The sequence below is a fragment of the Nicotiana tabacum genome, chromosome 22 (genome assembly GCF_000715075.1).
Source record: "Nicotiana tabacum cultivar K326 chromosome 22, ASM71507v2, whole genome shotgun sequence".
Lineage (NCBI taxonomy): Eukaryota > Viridiplantae > Streptophyta > Magnoliopsida > Solanales > Solanaceae > Nicotiana > Nicotiana tabacum.
In genome coordinates, this window is record NC_134101.1 from 15,470,741 (window position 1) to 15,492,394 (window position 21,654).

The following is a 21,654-nucleotide window of genomic DNA, read 5'->3' on the forward strand; positions in this document are numbered from 1 at the left end:
ACGTTGCGGAAATAGTGAGAATCCGAGGGAACAACAAAAGGCTATTATGGGCCATTTCTCGTGATAAGATCAAGTCATGACAGAATTGAGGCAAGCGTTGTCAGGTGCTTCCAACAACGCGAATGGAAGAGGTCAAGTTCCTCCCGGTGCTCTAGTAAATCAAATAACACAAAGAGTTGATAACAACACCCCGATGGGTGAAGTCGGCTTCGACGGGGCCGGGAAGGGGGAGGGACGACAATGGATCTGGTAACAATAACGGGAATGATCCCTTTAAAACTGAACTCATGCGATTTATGAGGGAAATAAACGCCCGAATGGATCAAATCCTGGGCACGCCGCCAGTGTTAAATGGACCAGACTCAAAGAAATACACCAGTTATCATTCAAACCAAGCGCGACACCAGAATTAATCCTGAAGCGGTTCAAGATGCTAGACATGCCAAAATATGATGGGACCTCAAACCCTCAGGAGCACATCACCACCTATACAACGACGGTGAAAGGAAATGGCTTAGCTCCTCGCCAGATTGAGTCAGTCGTGCTGAAGAAGTTTGGGGAGACCCTCACGAAGGGGGCTCTGACATGGTATTCACTTTTACCCGAGCATTCAATATATTCCTTCGAGATGCTCGCAGATTCTTTTATCAAGGCCCATGCCGAGGCTAGGAAGGTGCAGGCCCGAAAGGCCGACATATTCTAAATTGCGCATGCAAAGAGAGTCTGAACTGCTACGAGAGTTTGTGACCAGATTTCAGAAGGCAAGGATGCTGGTACTGGTTGTGCCAAATGAATGGGCAGCTGAGGCGTTCACTAAGGAAATGAACCCAAGGAGCTCAGATGCTTCACGGAAATTGAAAGAAAGTCTTCTCGAGTTCCATGCAACAACATGTCCAGACGTCCACAATCTAAACGAATCAAAGATAAGAATAAAGGATGACTAGTTCGGTTTCCCAGCATCAATCAAGGGTCAGGACTGAGAGAAAAATAAGAAAAAGTTGAAGGATGATTTTGACACGGATCGACGGTCCTCTAAAGGTCGGTTTTTTTCCTATGAAAGAGCCGAAGAACGCGGTAGAGATTTTTAGTCGGCGAACAGGTTCGCTACCGATAGGAGAGTTGATCGTGGCCGGAATAACAGATTATTGCAAGACAAAGAGGTATAAGGCTCCCGGGATTCCACCTACCCCAGATTGTCCGGGTATAACTTCAATGTCAGCGTAGTGGAACTGGTATCGATGATGCGAAACATTAAGGAAGCATGGTTCCCGAGGTGGATGAGATCCGACCCCATTCAGAGGGATCCTAACCTATGGTGTGAGTATCATGGGACTAACAGCCACCAGACTGGGGACTGCCGACATTTGCGCAAGGAGGTGGCGACATTGCTGAAAAATGGTCATCTTAGAGAGTTCTTAAGAGACCAGGATAAAAATAACTACGTTCATGAATGGGATAACGAGGAACCCTCGAAGACGGGAGAAGATCCTCCTCGTCTAACGATCAACATGATTTTCGGAGGGAACGAGATTAATGGTGTAACATTTTCGGCCGCAAAAAATAAAAAGGTATCGATAACCCATAGAAAAAGACTCAGGGAAGTCACCGAGGATGATACCACCTTCATGGAAGAAGATGTCGATGGACTCCTACTACCGCACAACGATGCCCTGGTAATTTCTCTTAATATTTTAGATTTTAAGATTAAGCGTTTTTTGGTGGACCCAAGGAGTTCAACCAATATTATCCAATGGAGAGTGGTGGAACAAGCCAAGCTAACTAGAAGCATCATTTCGGCCAAAAATCTCATCCCCGGGTTATACTTAGCAAGCGTGACAACTCGAGGGGAGATTCTATTGCCCATGAATGCCGAAGGGGTGATGAAGACGGTGACATGGGCTACAATATTATTCTTGGGAGACCATGGTTACACGAAATGAAGGTTGTACCATTGACATACCACTAGTATCTGAAATTCCCCACTCCAGAGGGAATTAAGCAAATAAGAGGAGATCAACTGGCAGCAAGGGATAGGAACACAATCTCGATTTCCAGCAGCAAAGGGAAGGAATATGCGACATAGCAATTACAGGAACTGATGACTGCTCCCGAGCTAAACGAAGTCAACAAATAGGGGGAGTCGTTGGAATCCTATCAGGTACCGAGGCATTTCCAAGTACCAGAAGAAACGGACGCAACTAAATCCACAACGGAAGAACTCGAACAAGTCACATTGTTCAAGGAATTCTTGGAGAGGAAATTCCATTTGGGGACAGGAGAAAACCCCGAGATCAAGTCATGATTTATAGAATTTCTTAAATTTAATGTTGACTGTTTTGTGTGGTCGCATGCAGATATGACAGATATCCCGCTAGAGGTGGTCGTGACCAATTAAGCCTGAATCCTAACATCCTTCCGGTAAGGCATAAAAATTCCCTATTGCCAAGATCACAAACATGTTTGTCAAAGAAGATGTAACTCAATTGCTTCATATCGGTTCAATTCGGGAGGTAAAGTATCCTGACTGGCTAACTAATGTAGTAGTAGTTCCGAAAAAAGAATAATAAATTTTGCATGTGCATAGATTATAATGATCTAAATAAGGTGTGCCCAAAAGACTCGATCCCATTGCCAAACATTGATCAAATGATTGATGCAACGGCTGGGTATGAGTTGATGAGTTTCATCGATGCCTTTTCCGGGTACAAACAAATAAAAATGAACCGAGAGGATTAGGAGAAAACTTCGTTCATAATGAACTTTGGCACATATTGCTATAATATGATGCCTTTCGGGCTTAAAAACGTCGGAGCCACTTATTAGATGCTCGTGAACAAAATGTTTGAAAAACAAATAGGGAAGACAATGGAAGTTTAGATAGATGATATGTTGGTTAAGTCTTTGAACGCAGGTGATCATCTAAAACACCTCCAAGAAACCTTTGACATCCTAAGGAAGCACAACATGAAACTTAACACCGAAAAGTGTGCATTTAAAGTCAACTCTAGTAAGTTCTTGGGTTTCCTGGTGTCACAAAGAGGGATCAAAGTCAATCCCGATAAGATTAAAACCATTGAGGACATTCCCGACCAGCTAACAAATGTGAAAGAGGTTCAGAGGTTAACATGGGAGACTGACTGCTTGAAGCAGGTTCATTTCCTGGTCTTCAAAAAAATGTCATCATTTTTTCTCACTTCTGAAAAAGAAGAACAACTTCGAATGGACTCCAAAATGCAAGCAGGTTTTGAAAATGGTATTTATCGATCCCTCTATTACTATTGGAACTGGAGGAAGGCGAACAATTGCTGATTTACTTAGCAGTCTCGGAGGTAACAGTAAGCGTTGTTTTAGTCTGTGAAGACAAAACTACGCAGTCTTCTATTTATTATGTTAGTAAAATTTTAACGGGAGTAAAAAATCGCTACCCACACCTCGAAAAATTGGCGGCCTTAGCTCTCGTAGTTGCCGCTCAAAAGTTTAGGCCTTATTTTCAATGCCACCTGATAGCCACGGTGACAACCTTTCCCCTGCAGAATATCCTTCATAAACCTGAACTTTAAGGTCGACTGGCCAAATGGGCAGTCAAAATGAGTGAATTTTACATAGAGTATAAACTTAGGACTGCGATCAAGTCACAAGTTTTGGCCGACTTCATGGATGATTTCAGTCCCGGACTGTTGCCTTTGGCCACCAAAGAGGTGGTGATGGTATCGAAAAAGACATCGGGTGTCTAGACTTGTTCACGGATGGAGCTTCCAACATGAAGGGGTCTGGCTCGAGATAGTACTAATTACGCCCTCGGGAGAAACCCTGTGGCAGGCCATAAGAACTATTCCCTTGACTAACAATGAGGCTGAGTATGAGGCTTTGATTGTAGGACTTGAACTGCCTTGGGAACTAGACTTCGAGGTCATTGAAATAAAATGCGATTCTCAACTGGTAGTAAATCAGGTATATGGGATCTTAGACACCAAAGACAAATGCATGCAACAATATGTAGTGAAAGTCCAGACTTTGCTCGCACGATTCAGGGAATGGTCAATCATCCACATCCCGATGGAAGAAAATGCGAAAGTAGACGCACTGGCCAACCTGGGCTCGTCCACGAAAATGAAAGGATCTACTTCCTTTGCATACAACTTATGCATTCGGTATTAGATGTGGACAGTTATTATGAAGTAAATGCGATCAATTTGGTCTTAGACTTGAGAAACGAGATCATCGACTATCTTGAGCACGGTAAACTACCTAAAGACCCAAAGACATCCCGGGCACTCTACACCAAAGTAGCTCGGTATAGTTTCTAGGGCGTCTAGTTGTATAAAAAGTCTTTCCAAGGCCCGTTGGCCCGATGTTTAGGAGCCTCCGAGGCTAATTACATCATGAGAGAAGTTCACGAAGGAATTTGTGGAAATCACTATAGCGCGGACTCATTAGTGTTAAAAATAGTTAGGGAAGGATACTACTGGCCTCGAGTGGAATAAGACACTAAGGTGTTCGCTCAAAATGTGACAAATGTCAGCGACACATACCGTTGGTGCATTCGATATTGTTGCCTTAGCTATTCATGAAATGGGGGATGGACATAGATGGTCCGCTACCGCCTGCTCCTGGTAAGGTAATATTTCTTTTGATTTTAAGTGATTACTTCTCTTAGTGAGTTAAAGCAGGTCCGTACCAGAAAATTGGCGAGCAAAGGGGTTGATTTCCTGTGGGAGAGCATAATCTGCAGCTTCGGAATACCAAAGGAAATAGCTTGCGACAACGGGCCACAATTTATAGGTGCAAATGCCACAAAATTTCTTGAAGACCTGAAAATCAAAAGAATCACATCCTCGTCGTACCACCCAAGTGCAAATGATCAAGCGGAATCAACAAATAAGGTGATTATTCAAAATCTCAAAAAGAGATTGGAAGCATCCAAAGGTAAATGGCCCAAAGAGTTATCGAGAGTGCTATGGGCATATGGAACGATGGCCAAGTCAAGCACAAGAGAGACATATTTCTCTCTCGTATACATAGCAGAAGCCCTGATCCCGGTGGAGGTGGGAGAACCTACCATGAGATACTTACAGGTGGACGAAGAAGCGAACAACGAAGCATTGTTGGTTATATTGGAGCTGCTCGACGAATGTAGGGACTTGGTACATATAAGGATGGTGGCTCAGAAACAAAGAATGGAAAGATACTATAATCGAAGAGCCAATCTCCATTATTTTAAAGTGGGAGACTTGATTTTTAAAAAAATGACTCAATGCACCCAAGAGCTCAACGCTGGAAAGCTGGGTCCGACGTGGGAAGGCCCCTACCGGGTTTCAGCTGTAACAGGGAAAGGATCATACAAATTGAAAAATCAAGAGGGAGTAAAATTTCTGAGCAACTAGAATATGGCACAAATCAAAAGGTATTATTGCTAATGGGGACTGCTAATACTGAAAGTATGTGCTGCACTCTTTTTCCCTTCGTCCAGTTCTTGCCCCAATTGAATTTTTCTAGCAAGGTTTTTAATGAGGCAGTAACGAAAAACATACTACGAAGGAAACGCCATAAGCAGAAATAAAACCTTTAAATAACAAGGCAGGGAAACAACAAAACACAACTGGATGGTCAGATAGTCTTTGGCTCGATAGAAAAGTTCCTAATGGGAAACAAAGTTTGCTATCGGACCAAAAGTTACCTGACTGTTCACAAGTGTGATAAGTGTGGATTTTGATTACTTACTAGCACTTTTTTTCCTTTTGTTTTAGTCCGAAAGTATTGATTTATATTCTCAAAACAAATGAAAGTATGCAAATTGTAGGAATGTTGGAAGTTTGAGCTCCTATGATGAAATCCGACTCAAAAAGGAGTGTTCCGACTCAAAAGTGCAAGAAGGGGTGCATGACTTAAGAAGTGCGATCCGCATAAGGATTTCTGCGATCGCAGAAGAAACTGCGGACCGCAGAATGCCATATGCGGCCACAGAACAAGTGAAAGAGCCCAATAGAGTTTTAGTCGATGTGCGGACCGCACATGAATTGTGCGTCCAGAGAACAAGGTTTGCACTGACAAATGATTCAAAGTTTAGAGAGTTTGCAAATGACCAAGACTTGAGCCTTGCCTGAAGTGCAGACTGCATAAGAATTGTGCGGCTGCAGACCATAATTGTGCAGCCGCAGAATCGAAGATCCTGCCAGCTGAAGAAATCTGCGGACCGCACATGGAATTGTGCGGCCGAAAAACCTCCTGAGGGGCATTTTTGTTAGAGAATTTTGGGCCACTATAAATAGACGAGAATTACATTTTTATGTCAAGTTTTGAAGTTTAAGTTGTTGTAGCCGTTGTATTTTGCTATTTTAGGAAGTTTGTGACTATTTTAGGATTTAAACATCATATTTTATCATTTTAATCTTAGATTATGAGTTTAATTAGCACTTCTTCTTATTTTTCTTCACTTTTCACCATGAGTAGCTAGATTCTTACTTAGGATTATGACCTAACCCTAGTGTGTAAGCTTTATGGGTGCTTAATTTAATGTATGTTTATGATTGAGTGTTGATTATTTAGCCTAGTTTATGCTTCAATTTTAGAATTAATGGTTTCAAACATTGATTAATGCCTTTTTGACTTGGTCTTTACTTGAGAAAGAAGTACCTAATCTAGGACAACTTGGCTAACAAGGAATTGGGCTAATTAAGGGTTTGATTAATCTAATTAAAGGGTTCAAACTAGAGATAGTGAGAACCCGACTTGAGCTCATATCAACTATTTAGTTTGATACCAATTTGGGCTTGAGAAAGCCAAATTGGGCAAAATCACTCTATGACCGAGAGGTATTGAGTGAGTAACTTAGAGTTGAGAGCTATAATACAACCCAATCAACAAAATAAGTGTTAACGTATTTAACCCATTAGGCGAATACCTAGGTCAAGGTCATATCTCTAGGCTTTTTAACTATTTGGAAAAACATCAAAAACAATCATTCACTTTTTAGTTTCTTATCTTAGCTTATAATTGTTATAGTAAAAGTAGAATTGGAAATCAAAACAAATTGTTTGTAAGTGCAATTTAGTTGTTCCATTGGCTTTCGTCAAGTGTCTACCCCTATACCCATAGTAACTCCCTGTGGAAATCGACCCCGGCTCTTGTTGGGTACTATTCTTCCAACGACCGTTTTTACTCACTATTGAGTGCTTTTTATTGCTTTCTTGATGGTTACTCGGGCTACAACCAAATTCTCATTGCTTCAGAAGATCAAGAGAGAATAATCTTTACATGTCCATATGGTACTTTTGCTTTCAAGAGGATGCCATTTGGTTTGTGCAATGCACTGGCGACTATTCAAACATGTTTGATGGTTATTTTCACAGACATGGTAGAGGACTACCTTGAAGTTTTCATGGAGGACTTCTCGGTGGTTGGGGATTCTTTTGATGATTGTCTTGCAAATTTGGACAAAGTGTTGGCTAGATATGATGAAACAAATTTGGTACTCAATTGGGAGAAATGTCATTTCATGGTCGAGGGACGGTATTGTCCTTGGCCACAAAATCTCAAGGAATGGAATTGAAGTTGACAAGGCAAAGATTGAGGTGATTTCTAAGCTTCCACCCCTAACTTCGGTGAAGGGTGTGCAGAGTTTCTTAGGCCACGTGGGTTTTTACCGGCACTTCATCAAAGATTTTTCTAAGGTAGTGATACCAAGTTTGTCACGCCCCGACCTCGGGGAACGTGACCGGCGCTCAACCGAGATGACCCGGCCGAGCAAGCCTGCTAGATTTTCTTCTACCCAACTCACCCATAAATAAAAAGGAGATAACTTCATTAATTAACTACAAAAGGGTTCATGAACAACACTAGTTCCATCACCATTAGTTACTTCATTTATAAAATCTCAAAATACATACACTTTCATAATTTGAAGTGGAGTATGTAACACATATGCAATATTACTATCTTGACTTTCCTAATACCAATACATAACCCACACCATGTCTACGGAACCTATAATAGATATAAAAGAGTACAATGATAATGCCGGCAACAAGGCTCCGGCTATACCTCAAAGCATAAGACACACGGAACAAAAGATGCACAACCTCGGAATGAAGTGGGGCTCACCAAGTCAGCTGGGAAAAGAGTGTACCACTATCATTGGTTAGTGCCTCCCGTTGTGGAACCACCTGCATCCATTAAAGATGCAGCGCCCCCGGTAAAAAGGACGTTAGTACATGTCGAATAACACTAGTATGAAAACCAAAACATCTATTCAAGGACTTGGAAATACAACATGAATATAATGAATCATGGTAACAATCATAGGGCTTAAATAGCCATAAAAGTCAAAACAGATTTATTAAGAACTTCCAATAACACATATAAATTTCAAGTCGGCAATGTTCTACAACTAACTTTAAACAGAGCGGTCTTGCCGCCTTACCCCAATGTATGCAGGTGGATGTGTAATCACAATACCAGAAACTCTACATAAAGCTGCCCCGCCACCTCACCCCAATATATGCGGGTGGAGGTGTACTCACAATACCATAACTCTACACAAAGCGGCCCCGCCGCCTCACCCCAATGTATGCGGGTGGAGGTGTATTTACAATACCACAGTTATACACAAAGCGGCCCCCGCCGCCTTACCCCAATGTATGAGGGTGGAGGTGTAACCATAACGCAATAACTCGAGTTCCCAAAATGATAATAATATGTACTAGAGAGTTCCCTTCTAATCAACTGTTTGGCACATTTGGCCTTAGCAAGTATAAATTCATAAAGTTTCATCATATGAGAAATAAGTATTTAATCTTTGATTTCATACAATATCTTCTTCCCCAAAAGGGTATAACATAATTAAGTCAGAAATAGAGAATCATTAACACACGAAGGTTCTAACACGTTATGCCAACTTTACTCATACTAGTTCAATTACTTCCCCACCATCCTCATAGCCATATGCATGCATAAATAACAACTCACATACCCAAAAATCATACTCCCAAATTACCCATCTTATACCCAAGCTCGAAATTGAAGACTAGGGTTTGAACCTTATTTCTTGGATGAAGACCTTGTGAGTTTTCCTTATGAATTCCCCAAGTCTTGAGCAAGTATTGATGAACAGTTAGCCTAGGGTTTTCTCTCTCTCTAAAACACTCTCACTTCTCTCTAAAACATCCGATTTTTGCTTCAAAAGAGCCCATTTACTTTAATATATTAAAATAGGGTCGGGTCAAAAATTAAAAAAATTGAAGCCCCGATGCAGATGCGACATAATGCTTCTGGGTCCGCAAAATGGACCGCACAATGGTCCTCCGGAACTGGGCAATTCGGCCTCATTTTGTGACCGGTCTGCGGTAGCATAATGCGTCGCAGATCCTTCCTCCGGAAAATTTCATGATGGATCTGCGATGGATTATGCGGCCCGTAAAATGATTATGCGGCCGCATAATGGACCGCATAATGGTCCGAAATTATTCCCAACTCTCTGCTTTAATTCGCGGTAGATCTGCGGTCCATAGATCAATTTTGTGATTGCAGAATAAACCGCAAAAATGCCCTACACTTTTGAAGATTTTTTTCAACTCCCCAACGCACTGCTCAACCCAAAAAGTTCGAGCCGTGACATCAACACATAAGTCCACCCAGACATCACGAAACCCCGAGTTTTAAGTAAAAATTTCACGGGGCCTTAGAGTTATGCAAGCTTTTTGAGAAGGATTCTAAGTTTAATTTCAATGATGATTTCATGAGAGATTTCGAATTGTTGAAGCTCAAGTTGACAAATACTCCCATCATCACCGTTCCAAATTAGAGTGTGCCTTTTTAACTCATGTGTGATGCAAGTAACGTAGCGGTTGGGGCTAGTTTGGGGTAATGCATCAATAAGATTTTCCATTCGGTCTACTATGTTAGTAAGACCATGAATAGTGTCCAAGTCAACTATATCGTTACGGAGAAAGAGCTCATTGCTATTGTATTTGCAATTGAAAATTTCCTCCCGTACTTGATGGATGCAAAAGTTATTGTCCACACAGATCATGCAGCGCTTCATTATCTTATGAGAAAAAGGGCTCAAAAGCTCGGTTGATGAGATGGGTACTCTTGTTGCAAGAATTTGATATTGACATCCAAGACAGGAAAGGCTGTGAAAACTAAGTGGCAGACCACTTGTCTCATTTCGAGGAGGAGGGAGGCCGCATGATGGCCTTGAGATCAATGGCTCTTTCCCCGATGAGCAACTCTTGGCAATTTCAATGAAAAAGGTGCCATGGTTCGCGGATTTAGCAAATTTTCTTGTGTGTGGAATCATTCCGGATGAGTTCTCTTCAAGCCAAAGGAAGAAGATCAAACAGGATTGTCAAGATTATTACTGGGATGAACCATATCTTTTCCGGATTTGTACAAATGGAGTGATTAGGAGGTGTGTACCAAAAGAAGAGCAAGTTGATATTCTTGGGGCTTGCCATTCTTCGCCATATGGTGGTCATCATGGTGGAGCGAGAACGACAACCAAAGTGCTTAGTTGTGGTTTCTATTGGCCTACTATTTATAAAGATGTTAGTGAGTTAGTGAAAAGATGTGATGAATGTCAACGGGCCGGTGGAATCTCAAAGAAAAATGAAATGCCTCTCACAACCATTTTGGAGATTGATATTTTTGATGTGTGGGGCATTGACTTCATGGGTAATTTTGTGAGCTCTTGTGGAAACACCTACATCTTGGTCGCGGAGGATTATGTGTCCAAATGGGTTGAGGTCGTTGCTTTACCTAACAATGAGGCAAGCGGTGCGGTGGCTTTCTTGATATTTTCACACAGTTTGGTACACCACGTGCAATTATAAGCGATGAGGGGTCATATTTGTGCAATAAGTCTTTTGACACTTTACTCAACAAGTATGGTGTTACTCACAAAATTATGACTCCCTATCACCCACAAGTTAGTGGGTCAGTGGAAGTCTCCAACCGAGAAATAAAGAGTATCTTGTCCAAAACGGTGAATGCTAATCGGATGGATTGGTCCAAGAAGCTTGATGATGCATTATGGGCTTATCAGACGGCTTACAAAACACCTATCAGAATGTCGCCATACCGGTTGGTGTTTAGAAAAGCTTGTCATCTTTCATTGGAACTAGAGCACAAGTCAATGTAGGCTCTAAAGAAATTGAATCTTGATTGGGATGCAGCCGCTAACTTGAGGGTTGCACATTTGAATGAATTGGATGAGTTCCGGTACCATGCTAATGCGAGTTCATCCTTGTACAAATAAAAGATGAAATATCTTCATGCCAAATACATTTGGAACAAAGAGTTCAAGGTGGGAGATCTTGTATTGCTATTTAACTCAAGATTGAGGATGTTTCTCGGGAAGCTAAAATCCAAGTGGAGTGATCCTTCTTAAATTGTGGGTGTGACACCTTTTGGTGCATTGAAATTGAAGAACAAAAACAATGAAGTATTCCGAGTCTATGTCACCGGGTGAAGCACTACTTAGAAAAGGTTGGAAATAGCCATGTTGCGGCGGCCATTCATTTCACTTGAGGGTATTTTACGTCGTGTCGCGACGTTAAATCGGGCGCTTCTTGGGAGGCAACCCATATTTATTTTTCTTTTTCTTTTGTAGTTAGGTGTTATTTGTGTTCTAACTTGATTTGAAGTATGCTACAAGGATAAGTGTGACTTACAAGAATTGTGCACAAAATATAAATAAGTGTTCAAGAGAGTGCGGTATGTGCCATAGCAGATGAGCATTGTGGCCGCATATTTCTCTTGCGGACCGCACAGTTGAAATGTCAAGAATACCAACTCTCTGAAGTTTAAGCTTGTTAGTGCGGAGGTCGATCTGTGATCGCACGTGAAATCTGCGGTCGCACAAGAAAATGTGCGGACCACAGATGGAGCTCTGTTATGAAACTCTCAGGTTAAAGAGTGTGGACCGCACATGAAAATGTGCATCCGCACTCGTCTCTTCCCCCCTTCTCAAAATTGTTGGTATAAATAGAACAATGGACCTCATTTTACCCTTTCCCACTTTGAACAAAACACTGTTGCCCTGCTAAGTTTTCTTTGAGATTTCAACTGTCCACACACACAACCATATAGATTACTCACTAAGTGCATTCACTTTATCTGGTATGCTTCAATTTCATGTTAATTTTTATATTACTTTAATTTGTAGATTTTTTAGTTCGTTTTAGGCCATCTATTATTAGAGTTCTATTGTGTGTCCATGTGGGGTAGATCTGAACTAGGTTAACTTGATACATTCTCTACTAGGACTGGGTTGGTGAAATTTCATGCTTTCACAAAGTTGTCATGCCTATTTGTACAAGAAATTGAAAAATCTTAGGAGGTAGGAATCTGCAGCCGCAAGTCAAATTATGCGGATCGCAGATTTTCTCTTGCGGCGCAGATTGACCATTTCTCTGTCATCAGAGAGTTCATAATTTTGGGACTTAGAAGTGCGGCCGCAATCTCAAATGTGCAGACCGCACTTCCCTTCTGCAGCCGCACAACAGAAATGTGCGGACCGCGAGTTTCCATCTGCGGCCACATGTCAAATTGTGCGGACCGCAAATCCCTTATCCTGCAGACATGAATCAACTTCATAACTCCACTGTATCTAATTGTCTCTCCCTTACCTACATGACTCATGTATGTGTTTGAACAACTAATTGCAACTAACAATATCCTCTGCTTGATATAGAAAATGGTTCGATCAACAGGTCGAGATGGCACTTCAAAGGGGAGAGGTGAATCTTCTCAAGGTCGAGGTAAAAGTGCCTTGCCCCTTGGCCAGCCCAAGGAAATTAGAAAGAAAATAACAGCCGGAAGAGGGAGAGGTGCAGACTTCTCCGAGCCTAGCTCCTATGTTTCATTTAGGGAGGTGTCAGAAGGCAACTTAGCCTCTGTGCAGGAGGAGCAGACGGTCACTCAGTCGAGGCCGCAGGGGAGATACCAGCTCAGGGTTTGGCCATCTTCATCTCACAGCACCTCCGAGGTGTCGGAGAGTGCTAGTCAGGATTTTGAGCCATCAGCTACACCCGTCCTTGAGGCACATATTATACATGACATCCCCGATGATGGCAGAGGGGGAGATGCTATAGCAACAATGCTTGAGAGATCAAAGAAGAATGAAGTTTGGGAGGATCGTTTTGTCATCTTGGCCTCCTTCACCAGTTTCCATATGTGGTGGCTAGTGAAGTCGCTAACTCTTGAGCGGCAATTACTGTTGAAGGATTTAGAGAAATACAACCCAGCACGAAAAGGGTAGATGTGGTTTACCGAGAGAGTGGATGATGCCAAAGAATACCTCATCCAAGAAGTTTATGTCAATGTTGCTCATATCAAGAAAGAGACGAAGGTGACCAAAGTACGCAACCTCGAGGTGAAGTTTGATCAGCATACGCTAAATACGCACTTGGGTTTCGAGGATTTGAGCCGAAGGAGTATCTGGAGAAGTGCGCACTGAAAGAGGAAATCCGACCTTGGTTGGCTGAGATTCTAGCACCACCAGGGCCACCACCACCATGGAATGCCGTTGGGGTTCCCATTCAGCGGAGTACTTTGAGCTTTGAGGCAAAGGGGTGGCAGACCTTTGTATGTAGCCGATTGGATCCATGCCAGAATGAGACTCACCTTTCTATTCCTCGGGAAATTCTTATGGCTTCCATTATGGCCGTATACCCAATCAATATGGGTGTCGTGATGTCCGCCAATATTTTAGTGATTGCATGGCAGGACAACTCGGCCTACCCTTATCCCAACATTATCACCGAGTACCTCACCAATGCCATGGTAGAGCCGAGAGATTTTGACACCAAGGTGAAGGTGAAGAAGCCCTTCGATTGGTATTCACTGATGGATAGGAGCAGCCCAAAGAAGAAAGTCCAGCGTTCTACCACCATAGTCTAGTCTGATGAGCCAACAATGGTAGCTTCTGAGGCAGTTAATCTCCCACCCACTGATGTTGAGCCTTCTACCAATGATACTGCTATGCCTCCACCATCATCTTCAGCTCCAACCACAGCCCCTAGAGTTGCTCTAAAGACAGTGTCCGTGCCTACAGTTCCTATATCTACTCAACGAGTCTCCCAGACAATGGCGAGTCTCAACAACTGGATGCAGACAACTACTGCAAAGTTGTCTGACTTGTCCAGTACTATTGCAGTGCAGTCCACTTCACATGCACCACAAGCTCCTTCTGACATTGATGAGACATTGAAGAAGATTTTGGATAACTAGAAGACTATCATGGATACCTTGGTACAACACGTGTCAGTTATTGAGGATCTGGGAAAGGAAGTGAAAAAGATGAGGAAGTCCCAGGTAAGCAAGAAATCAGTGGACAAGCTCCAGAGGGAGGTGACTAGACTTGCTACAGTTGGCGACCTTCCATTTGATATGTTGTTTGACCCGCACCAGTCTTCCCCATATCCTTCAGCACCATCTACACCGGTAGCACTAGCTGGCCAGTCTGACGAGCCAGACCTTGCTGCCGACACTGCTGAGGTAGTGTGTGCGATGTTCGACAACCCAACCATACATAGATTTGATGATGATGAGATTTAGTTGGCTGACCCTGAGGGAGATGATATTTGCTGGGGACACTGAGATGTCCAAGGATCCTTAGGGAGTTTTCTTCACCCTCTCTTCTTTTACTCTTATTTTGCTAAGTATTGGGGACAATGCTTACTTTTCTTCGGGGGGTAGAGTTTATTTGACACATTGGTACACTTTGATACATTTGGTCTGTAATAATTTGATGATACTCTTTCTTTTCTTATTTGTATTTATCTAGCTCATCTCTCTTCTCTTATGTATATTTATCTCTTCTTAGTAGTTTTTGCTTATTAGCTTCTTTAGTTTTCCATATTAGTTCTTGTTTTGTTAAGTAGCTTCTTTTTATGCTTTAGTAGATAATAAGCCTTTAGTTTTCTTAACGCCACAGTTCTTTCCAAAGGTAGTTGTTGTGTGAACCGGGTGACTCGTCCCAACGATGGATGGCGTGACAACCTTCTTAAGGGAATGAGTCTGTTTTTGTGTTTAGGTTATAATAGTAGTAATAATGAATAAAAATACCTAATCAAGTCATTCTCGAAGAGTTAATCATGCTTCATTTAGTTCCAACACAGTTAACTATGTGCTTATGGTTAGAGACAAGGTTTTTGAAAGAAATAGTTCTAGTTAGTGACTTTGTGACTCTTGAATTGACTTTGGTAATCATCGAGTGGTTTAATTGGACCATAGTGATCTTTAAACTTGAATGTGGTCATTGTAGGCTCTCCACTCTATCCTCTTTTACAATCTAGTTGCGTGAGGGGTGAGATGAATTGTTGTTAGTCCAAGTATCCGTGCGAATGGTCTAGAACTTGCCCCAAATGTGTTACAAGGCAAAATCCTAAGTTTTGCTTGGTTTGAGAAGTGATTGTAGGATTTCCTTGGCCCTTTTGAGCTTTTTATTGCCAACAAATATCGTTATCCCTAGTCAATCCCTTTGATCCTCTAGCCTTTCTCATTAGATAACCATATTATAAGCCTTTACCCATTGTATTGTGACCCTCTCTTGGCACCCGAACTTTCCTTAACACTCTTATGAAAAAGATATCAAGGCACAAAAAGAGAAAAGAAATGATCTCTATGAAAAGAGAAGGCAATAAAAGAAAAGAACAAAAAGAAAAATGCAAAAAAAGAGAATAAGTGGAAAGGTTGATAGATTCAAAAAAAGGTAATGATTCCTAACATGAGCAATTAAAAAGGGATAAAAAGAATGAAATGAACAAGAAAGAGTGACGTTAAGCCTCTCTAGTCCCAAATAAAAAGAAAAATCCCTCTAAGAATTGGTAAGTGTGAGCCGAGAAATGAAAAAGTGGAGTGCTTAAAGAAAAGTGTAACCACTTACCCATATGGTATCCTACCCCAATTCAAAAGCCTTCATTACAACCCGAAAGAAGTCCTACTTGATTTCGAACCAAGTGAACTTACATTAGTGGTGATCTACATGAGGGGAAAGCCTATGGTACTTGAAGCCGCACTTATGATATTCTCTTGTGAGAGATGCGTGAACCTTTCATGAATCTTAAGATTGAGTGCTAATTTCTTAAGTGAGCTTCGCAAATGGAAAGTAGAGGAGGAAGAGTTTGGAGTCCACCATGACCTACATGATATAACAAGAGTCCTTGATGAGCAAAGTCAATTCTTAAAACTCAAATCTCACATTAGAACTATATGTGCATGAATATTTGATTTGTCACCTTGTTGATAATGCATGAGTAGTGTGGGTAATTATTGGTCCGAACTGAGTATGAATGGCTCACCTTTGACTCGCTAAAATAACCCTTGACTCTGAGGAGGTGGGAACTGATTTATTTGCTTGAGGACAAGCAAAGACTTAAGTTTGGGGGAGTTGATAAGTGTGGATTTTGACAACGTATTAACACCTTTTTGCTTTTGTTTTAGTCCAAAAGTATTGATTTATGTTTCCGAAACTAATGAAAGTGTGCAAATTGTAGGAATGTAGGAAGTTTGAGCTCTCATGATGAAATCCAACTAAAAAAAGAGTATTCAGACTCAAAAGGCAAGATGGGGTACATGACTTAAGAAGTGCGGTCCATAGAAGAAACTACAGACCACATAATTCCATATGCGGCCGTAGAACAAGTGAAAGAGCCCTGCAGAGTTTAGCCGATGTGCGGCCGCAGAACGAGGTTTGCACTGACAAATGATTCAAATTTTAGAGAGTGTGCAAATGACCAAGACATGAGCCTTGCTTGAAGTACGGATCGTACAAGAATTGTGCGATCGCAGAAGATGCTTTGAAGCCGCATACCAGAATTGTGCGGCTGCAGAATCCAAGACCCTGCCAGCTGAAGATATCTGCAGACCGCACATAGAATTGTGCGGCCGCAGAACCTCCTGAGGGGCTTTTTTGTTAGCGAATTTTGGGCCACTATAAATAGACGAGAATAATATTTTTAGGTCAAGTTTCAAAGTTTGAGCTGTTGTAGCCGTTGTATTTTGCTATTTTAGGAAGTTTGTGACTATTTTAGGATTTAAACATCATATTATGTAATTTTAATCTTAGATTATGAGTTTAATTAGCACGTCTTCTTGTTTTTCTTCACTTTTCACCATGAGTAGCTACATTCTTACTAGGGTTGTGACCCTACCCTAGTGTGTAAACCTTATGGGTGCTAAATTTAATATTTGTTTATGATTGAGTGTTGATTATTTAGCCTAGTTTATGTTTCAATTTTAGAATTAATGGTTGCAAATATTTATTAATGCCTTTTTGACTTAGTCTTTACTTGAGTAAGAGGGACCTAGTCTAGGATAACTTGGCTAACAAGGAATTTGACTAATTGAGGGTTTGATTTGCCTAATTAACGGGTTCAAACTAGAGATAGTGAGAACCCGACTTGAGCTCATATCAACTAATAGTGAGAACCCGACTTGAGCTCATATCAACTATTTAGTTTGATACCCATATGAGCATGAGAAAAGTCAAATTGGGTAAAATTACTCTATTACCGAGAGGTATTAAGTGAGTAACGCAGAGTTGAGAGCTGTAATAAACCCCAATCAACAAAACAAGTGTTAACGTATTTAACCTATTAGGCGAATACCTAGGTCAAGGTTATATCCCTAGGCTTTTTAACTATTTGGAAAAATGCCAAAAACAATCATTCGCCTTTTTAGTTTCTTCTCTTATGTTATAATTGTTAGAGTATAAGTAGAATCAGAAGTCAAAACCAATTGTTTGGAAGTTCAATTTAGTTGTCCCATTTACTTTTGTCAATTGTATACCCCTAACACCCATAGTAGCTCCCTGTGAAAATTGACCCCGACTCTTGTTGGGTACTATTCTTCCAACGACCGTTTTCACTCACTATTGAGTGCGGATTGGACGTGGATCAGATGAGCAACGGTTTAAGTGTGGGGTATTGATGGTAGGCTAGAAACTCGTATTTTAATGGGAAATAAAACTTTCTATCGAACCAAAGATTATCAAACCATTCACTAGTGGAATCAACAAAGGAACAAGACTTCTAATGTTCAAATTCGCATTCTTTGCATTTTAACACTGGGGAGAATGATATGAGAATACGGCAACCTAACTGCCACATAAACTGAGACTACGAAATCCGGGAATAAAGATATATCATCGGGACTCGGAACTGCGCGGCTAGCCCCGTAGAAGCAAGTTGTATAAATTAGCCACAAGTAATGGCAATTTTTTTTCAGCACGATGAATTCTTATGTACTTTTGAAAATGAAAGGAATAAAATAAAGGCCTTTTATTTTTATCTTGTTTCTTGTCCAAACGATGAATTAATTTTATCATTTGAAAGTTAATCAAGTACTTCAAATGCTAGTGTAAGAATGAACATGAGACGTCCTCTTCAAGAGCACCATAAATATAAGAGGGCCCTCTAGTATAAAACCCTCATAGTAAAGGGTTGGTTCCGGAAGAATTTATGCCTGGAATCCAAATGCTATCGAGGGAAAATATACCCAGAGCCTTGTTTAATTAGATGCAAAAAAGTAAACTTTGCACAATGATTAAACAAAAAGCACTTTTATATAACAAATATGTCAAGCAGCACAACTACAAGAGTATGAAAAGAAAACAACAAAGGAAAAATAAATGAAAAAACTAAACTACTGTGTCCCCAAAACTTGGGGGAAGAGAAGCATTTGCGCCCCCAGGAGAGGTAGGCGGATTTGCCGGGATCTCGAACTTCGTCATCATCCCCTTCAAGTTCCTCCTCGGTTCCCGAGAACTCAAAATCGGAACCAGAAGAGTCAGTTGCATCGGGTCGAGCCGGGAGACACCTAGGGCAGTTGACTCCAGCTCATTGGCCTTGACGATCTCGGCATCAAAATCAATGGCGCCCGTTTTGGCCTCTTCCAAAGTTTTTCTACTCATGCTATACATTGAATATATTTTTTCAATAATGAGAGAATCTGCTCGGCGCTGCAGCTCTGATCTAAGCTAGTCAACCTTGGTCGTAAGGCTATTCCGCTCGGATCTTGTGGCCTGGAGGCTGAGATCAAGGTCACAGATAGTGGAGATATTAACTTTATTATGCTCCATGACCTTCTTATACTTCTTTTCCATCTCGGCACGCTTCTCATCAGCAGTAGTGGCCTCTTTAACTTTGGAGTTTTAGGCTGCCTCCAAATTATTCATCTCTCAGTAGAGGCAGCCTGATAAGTGTGAATTTTGACCACTTATTAGTGCCTTTTTACTTTTATTTTAGTCCGAAAGTATTGATTTATGTTCCCAAAACTAATAAAACTGTGCAAATTACAGGAATTTTGAAAATTTGGGCTCTTATGAAGAAATCCAACTAAAAAAGGAGTGTTTCGACTCATAAGGCAAGAAGGGGCACATAACACTAGAAGTCCGGTCCGCATAAGTATTTTTGCGTCCGTAGAAGCAAGTGCGGATCTCAGAATTCCCTCTGTGGTTGCAGAATTGATGAATAAGCCCAGCAGTACTTGAAGTAGAAGTGCAGACCGCACACAATTTGTGTGGCTGCAGAACATGATCCACATTGACAAGAATTCAAAAAGTTCAGTGAGTGTGCAACTGACCAAGACTTGAAGCCTTGCCTAATATTCAGACCGCACATATATTGTGCGGCCGCAGAAGCTAAATCGCAACCGCAGACCAAATTGTGCGGTTGCAGAATCTAGATCATTATAGATTCAAGCAATGTGCAGACTGCACATGGAATTGTGCGGCCGTATAACCTCCTGAGGGGCATTTTTGTAAGCGAATTTTGAGCCACTATAAATAGACGGGAATCACATTTTTAGGTCAAGCTTTGAAGTTCTAGCAGCTGTAGCCGTTGTAATTTTCCATTTTAGAAAATTTGTGACCATTTTGGGATTAAAACATCATAGTTTATCATTTTATTTTATATTACGGGGTTATTTAGTATTTCTTCTTTGTTTTCTTTATTTTCTACTATGAGTAGCTAGACTTTTACTAGGGTTGTGACCCAACCCTAGTGTGCAAACATTATGGGTATTTAATTTAATACTTGTTTATGATTGGGTGTTGATTATTTTGCCTTGTTTATGCTTTAATTTTAAAATTAATAGTTGCAAACATTGATTCATGCCTTTTTGACTTAGTCTTTACTTGAGAAAGAGGGACCTAGTCTAGGAAAACTTGGATAATAAGAAATTGGGCTATTTAAGGATCTGATTAACCTAATTTAATGGTTTAAACTAGAGATAGGGAAAACCCGGCTTGAGCTCATATCAACTATTTAGCTTGATACCCATTTGGGCTTGAGAAAGCCAAAATTGGGCAAAATCACTCTATGACCGAGAGGTATTGAGTGGGTAACTTAGAGTTGAGAGCTACAATACACCCCGATCAATAAAATAAATGTTAACGTACTTAACCCATTAGGCGAACACCTAGGTGTAGGTTACATCCATAGGCCTTTTAACCATTTGGTAAAAACAACAAAAATAATTACCCGCTTTCTAGTTTCTTCTCGTTAGTTTACAATTGTCAGTGTTAATTTAGTAGTAGAAAATAAAATCCCTTGTTTGGAAGCGCAGTTAAGTTATTTCATTTACTCCCATCAAGTGTACACCCTAACACCCATATTAAACTCCCTGTGGAAATCTACCCTCACTCTTATTGGGTACTATTCTTCTAATGACCGATTCCACTCACTATTGAGTACGGATTGGAGTGGATCAATTTTTGGCACCGTTGACGGGGAGTTAAACTGGTGTCAGCTATATATTTGAGTGTGTTTTTGGAATATCGTATTTCCCTTATGTGATACTAATTTGTTTAAGAAATTTTAGGTACAACCATGGCGAACAATGAGCTCGAAAATTTGCCTTTGGGGGAATTGGACGGCGAGAAAGATCAAGTAGAGGAGGTACCTCAAGAGCCATAAGTCAATCGAAGAGGCCGGGTACCTCATGCCAATGTGCTCGTTCCATCCCCACCTCCACCACGAGTGGATCCACACCGGATATTGCCTAATGAAGGTTATGCGAGTGCAATAGTCCCTTCTCATATTAGGGCGGGCAACTTTCAAATCACCAATGTGATGCTCACTTTGCTTGAGCAACGGGGTTTCTTCATTGGTGCACCAACTCAAAATGCTTACAAGTATTTGAAGGGCTTTGTGGATACATGTTGGGGGAGTAAGAAAGCTAATGCTTCCGAGGATGCATCGAGACTAAGGCTTTTTCCCTTCTCTCTACGGGGGAGAGCTTTAGATTGGTTGGAATGATTGCCGAACCATTCGATTCACACTAGGGATGAATTGGCAGAAAAGTTCATTGCTAAGATTTTCTCTCCCGAACACATAGCTATACTTTGAGATGAGATATTGACATTCAAGCAAAAGGCGAATGAACCATTACACGAGATATGAGAGCGATATAGAATAATAGTTAAGGAATGTCCCAACAACGGTATGACGGAAAACATGATACAACAAACCTTTTATCGTGGAATTAACATAACCAACCAATGTGTAGTGAATCAACTAGCCGGTGGGAACTTTATGACTACGACTTATGTAGATGTATGTGAAATCTTAGATGAGATGGCGGATATGTCGTCGGCTTGAAAATCTCGGGCCAATGTTCTACAAGGTAATCCGAACATGATCCACCCCCACA

The 21,654-nt window shown here is 41.1% G+C and overlaps 1 protein-coding gene across 1 annotated transcript; it reads left to right on the plus strand.

Annotated features, from left to right (window-relative positions):
• Positions 1-4,973: 4,973 nt before the first annotated feature.
• Positions 4,974-5,384, plus strand: LOC142175720 (uncharacterized). The gene has a single exon (XM_075242700.1). The coding sequence runs from the start codon at positions 4,974-4,976 to the stop codon at positions 5,382-5,384; it is 411 nt and encodes a 136-aa protein (XP_075098801.1).
• Positions 5,385-21,654: the final 16,270 nt, after the last annotated feature.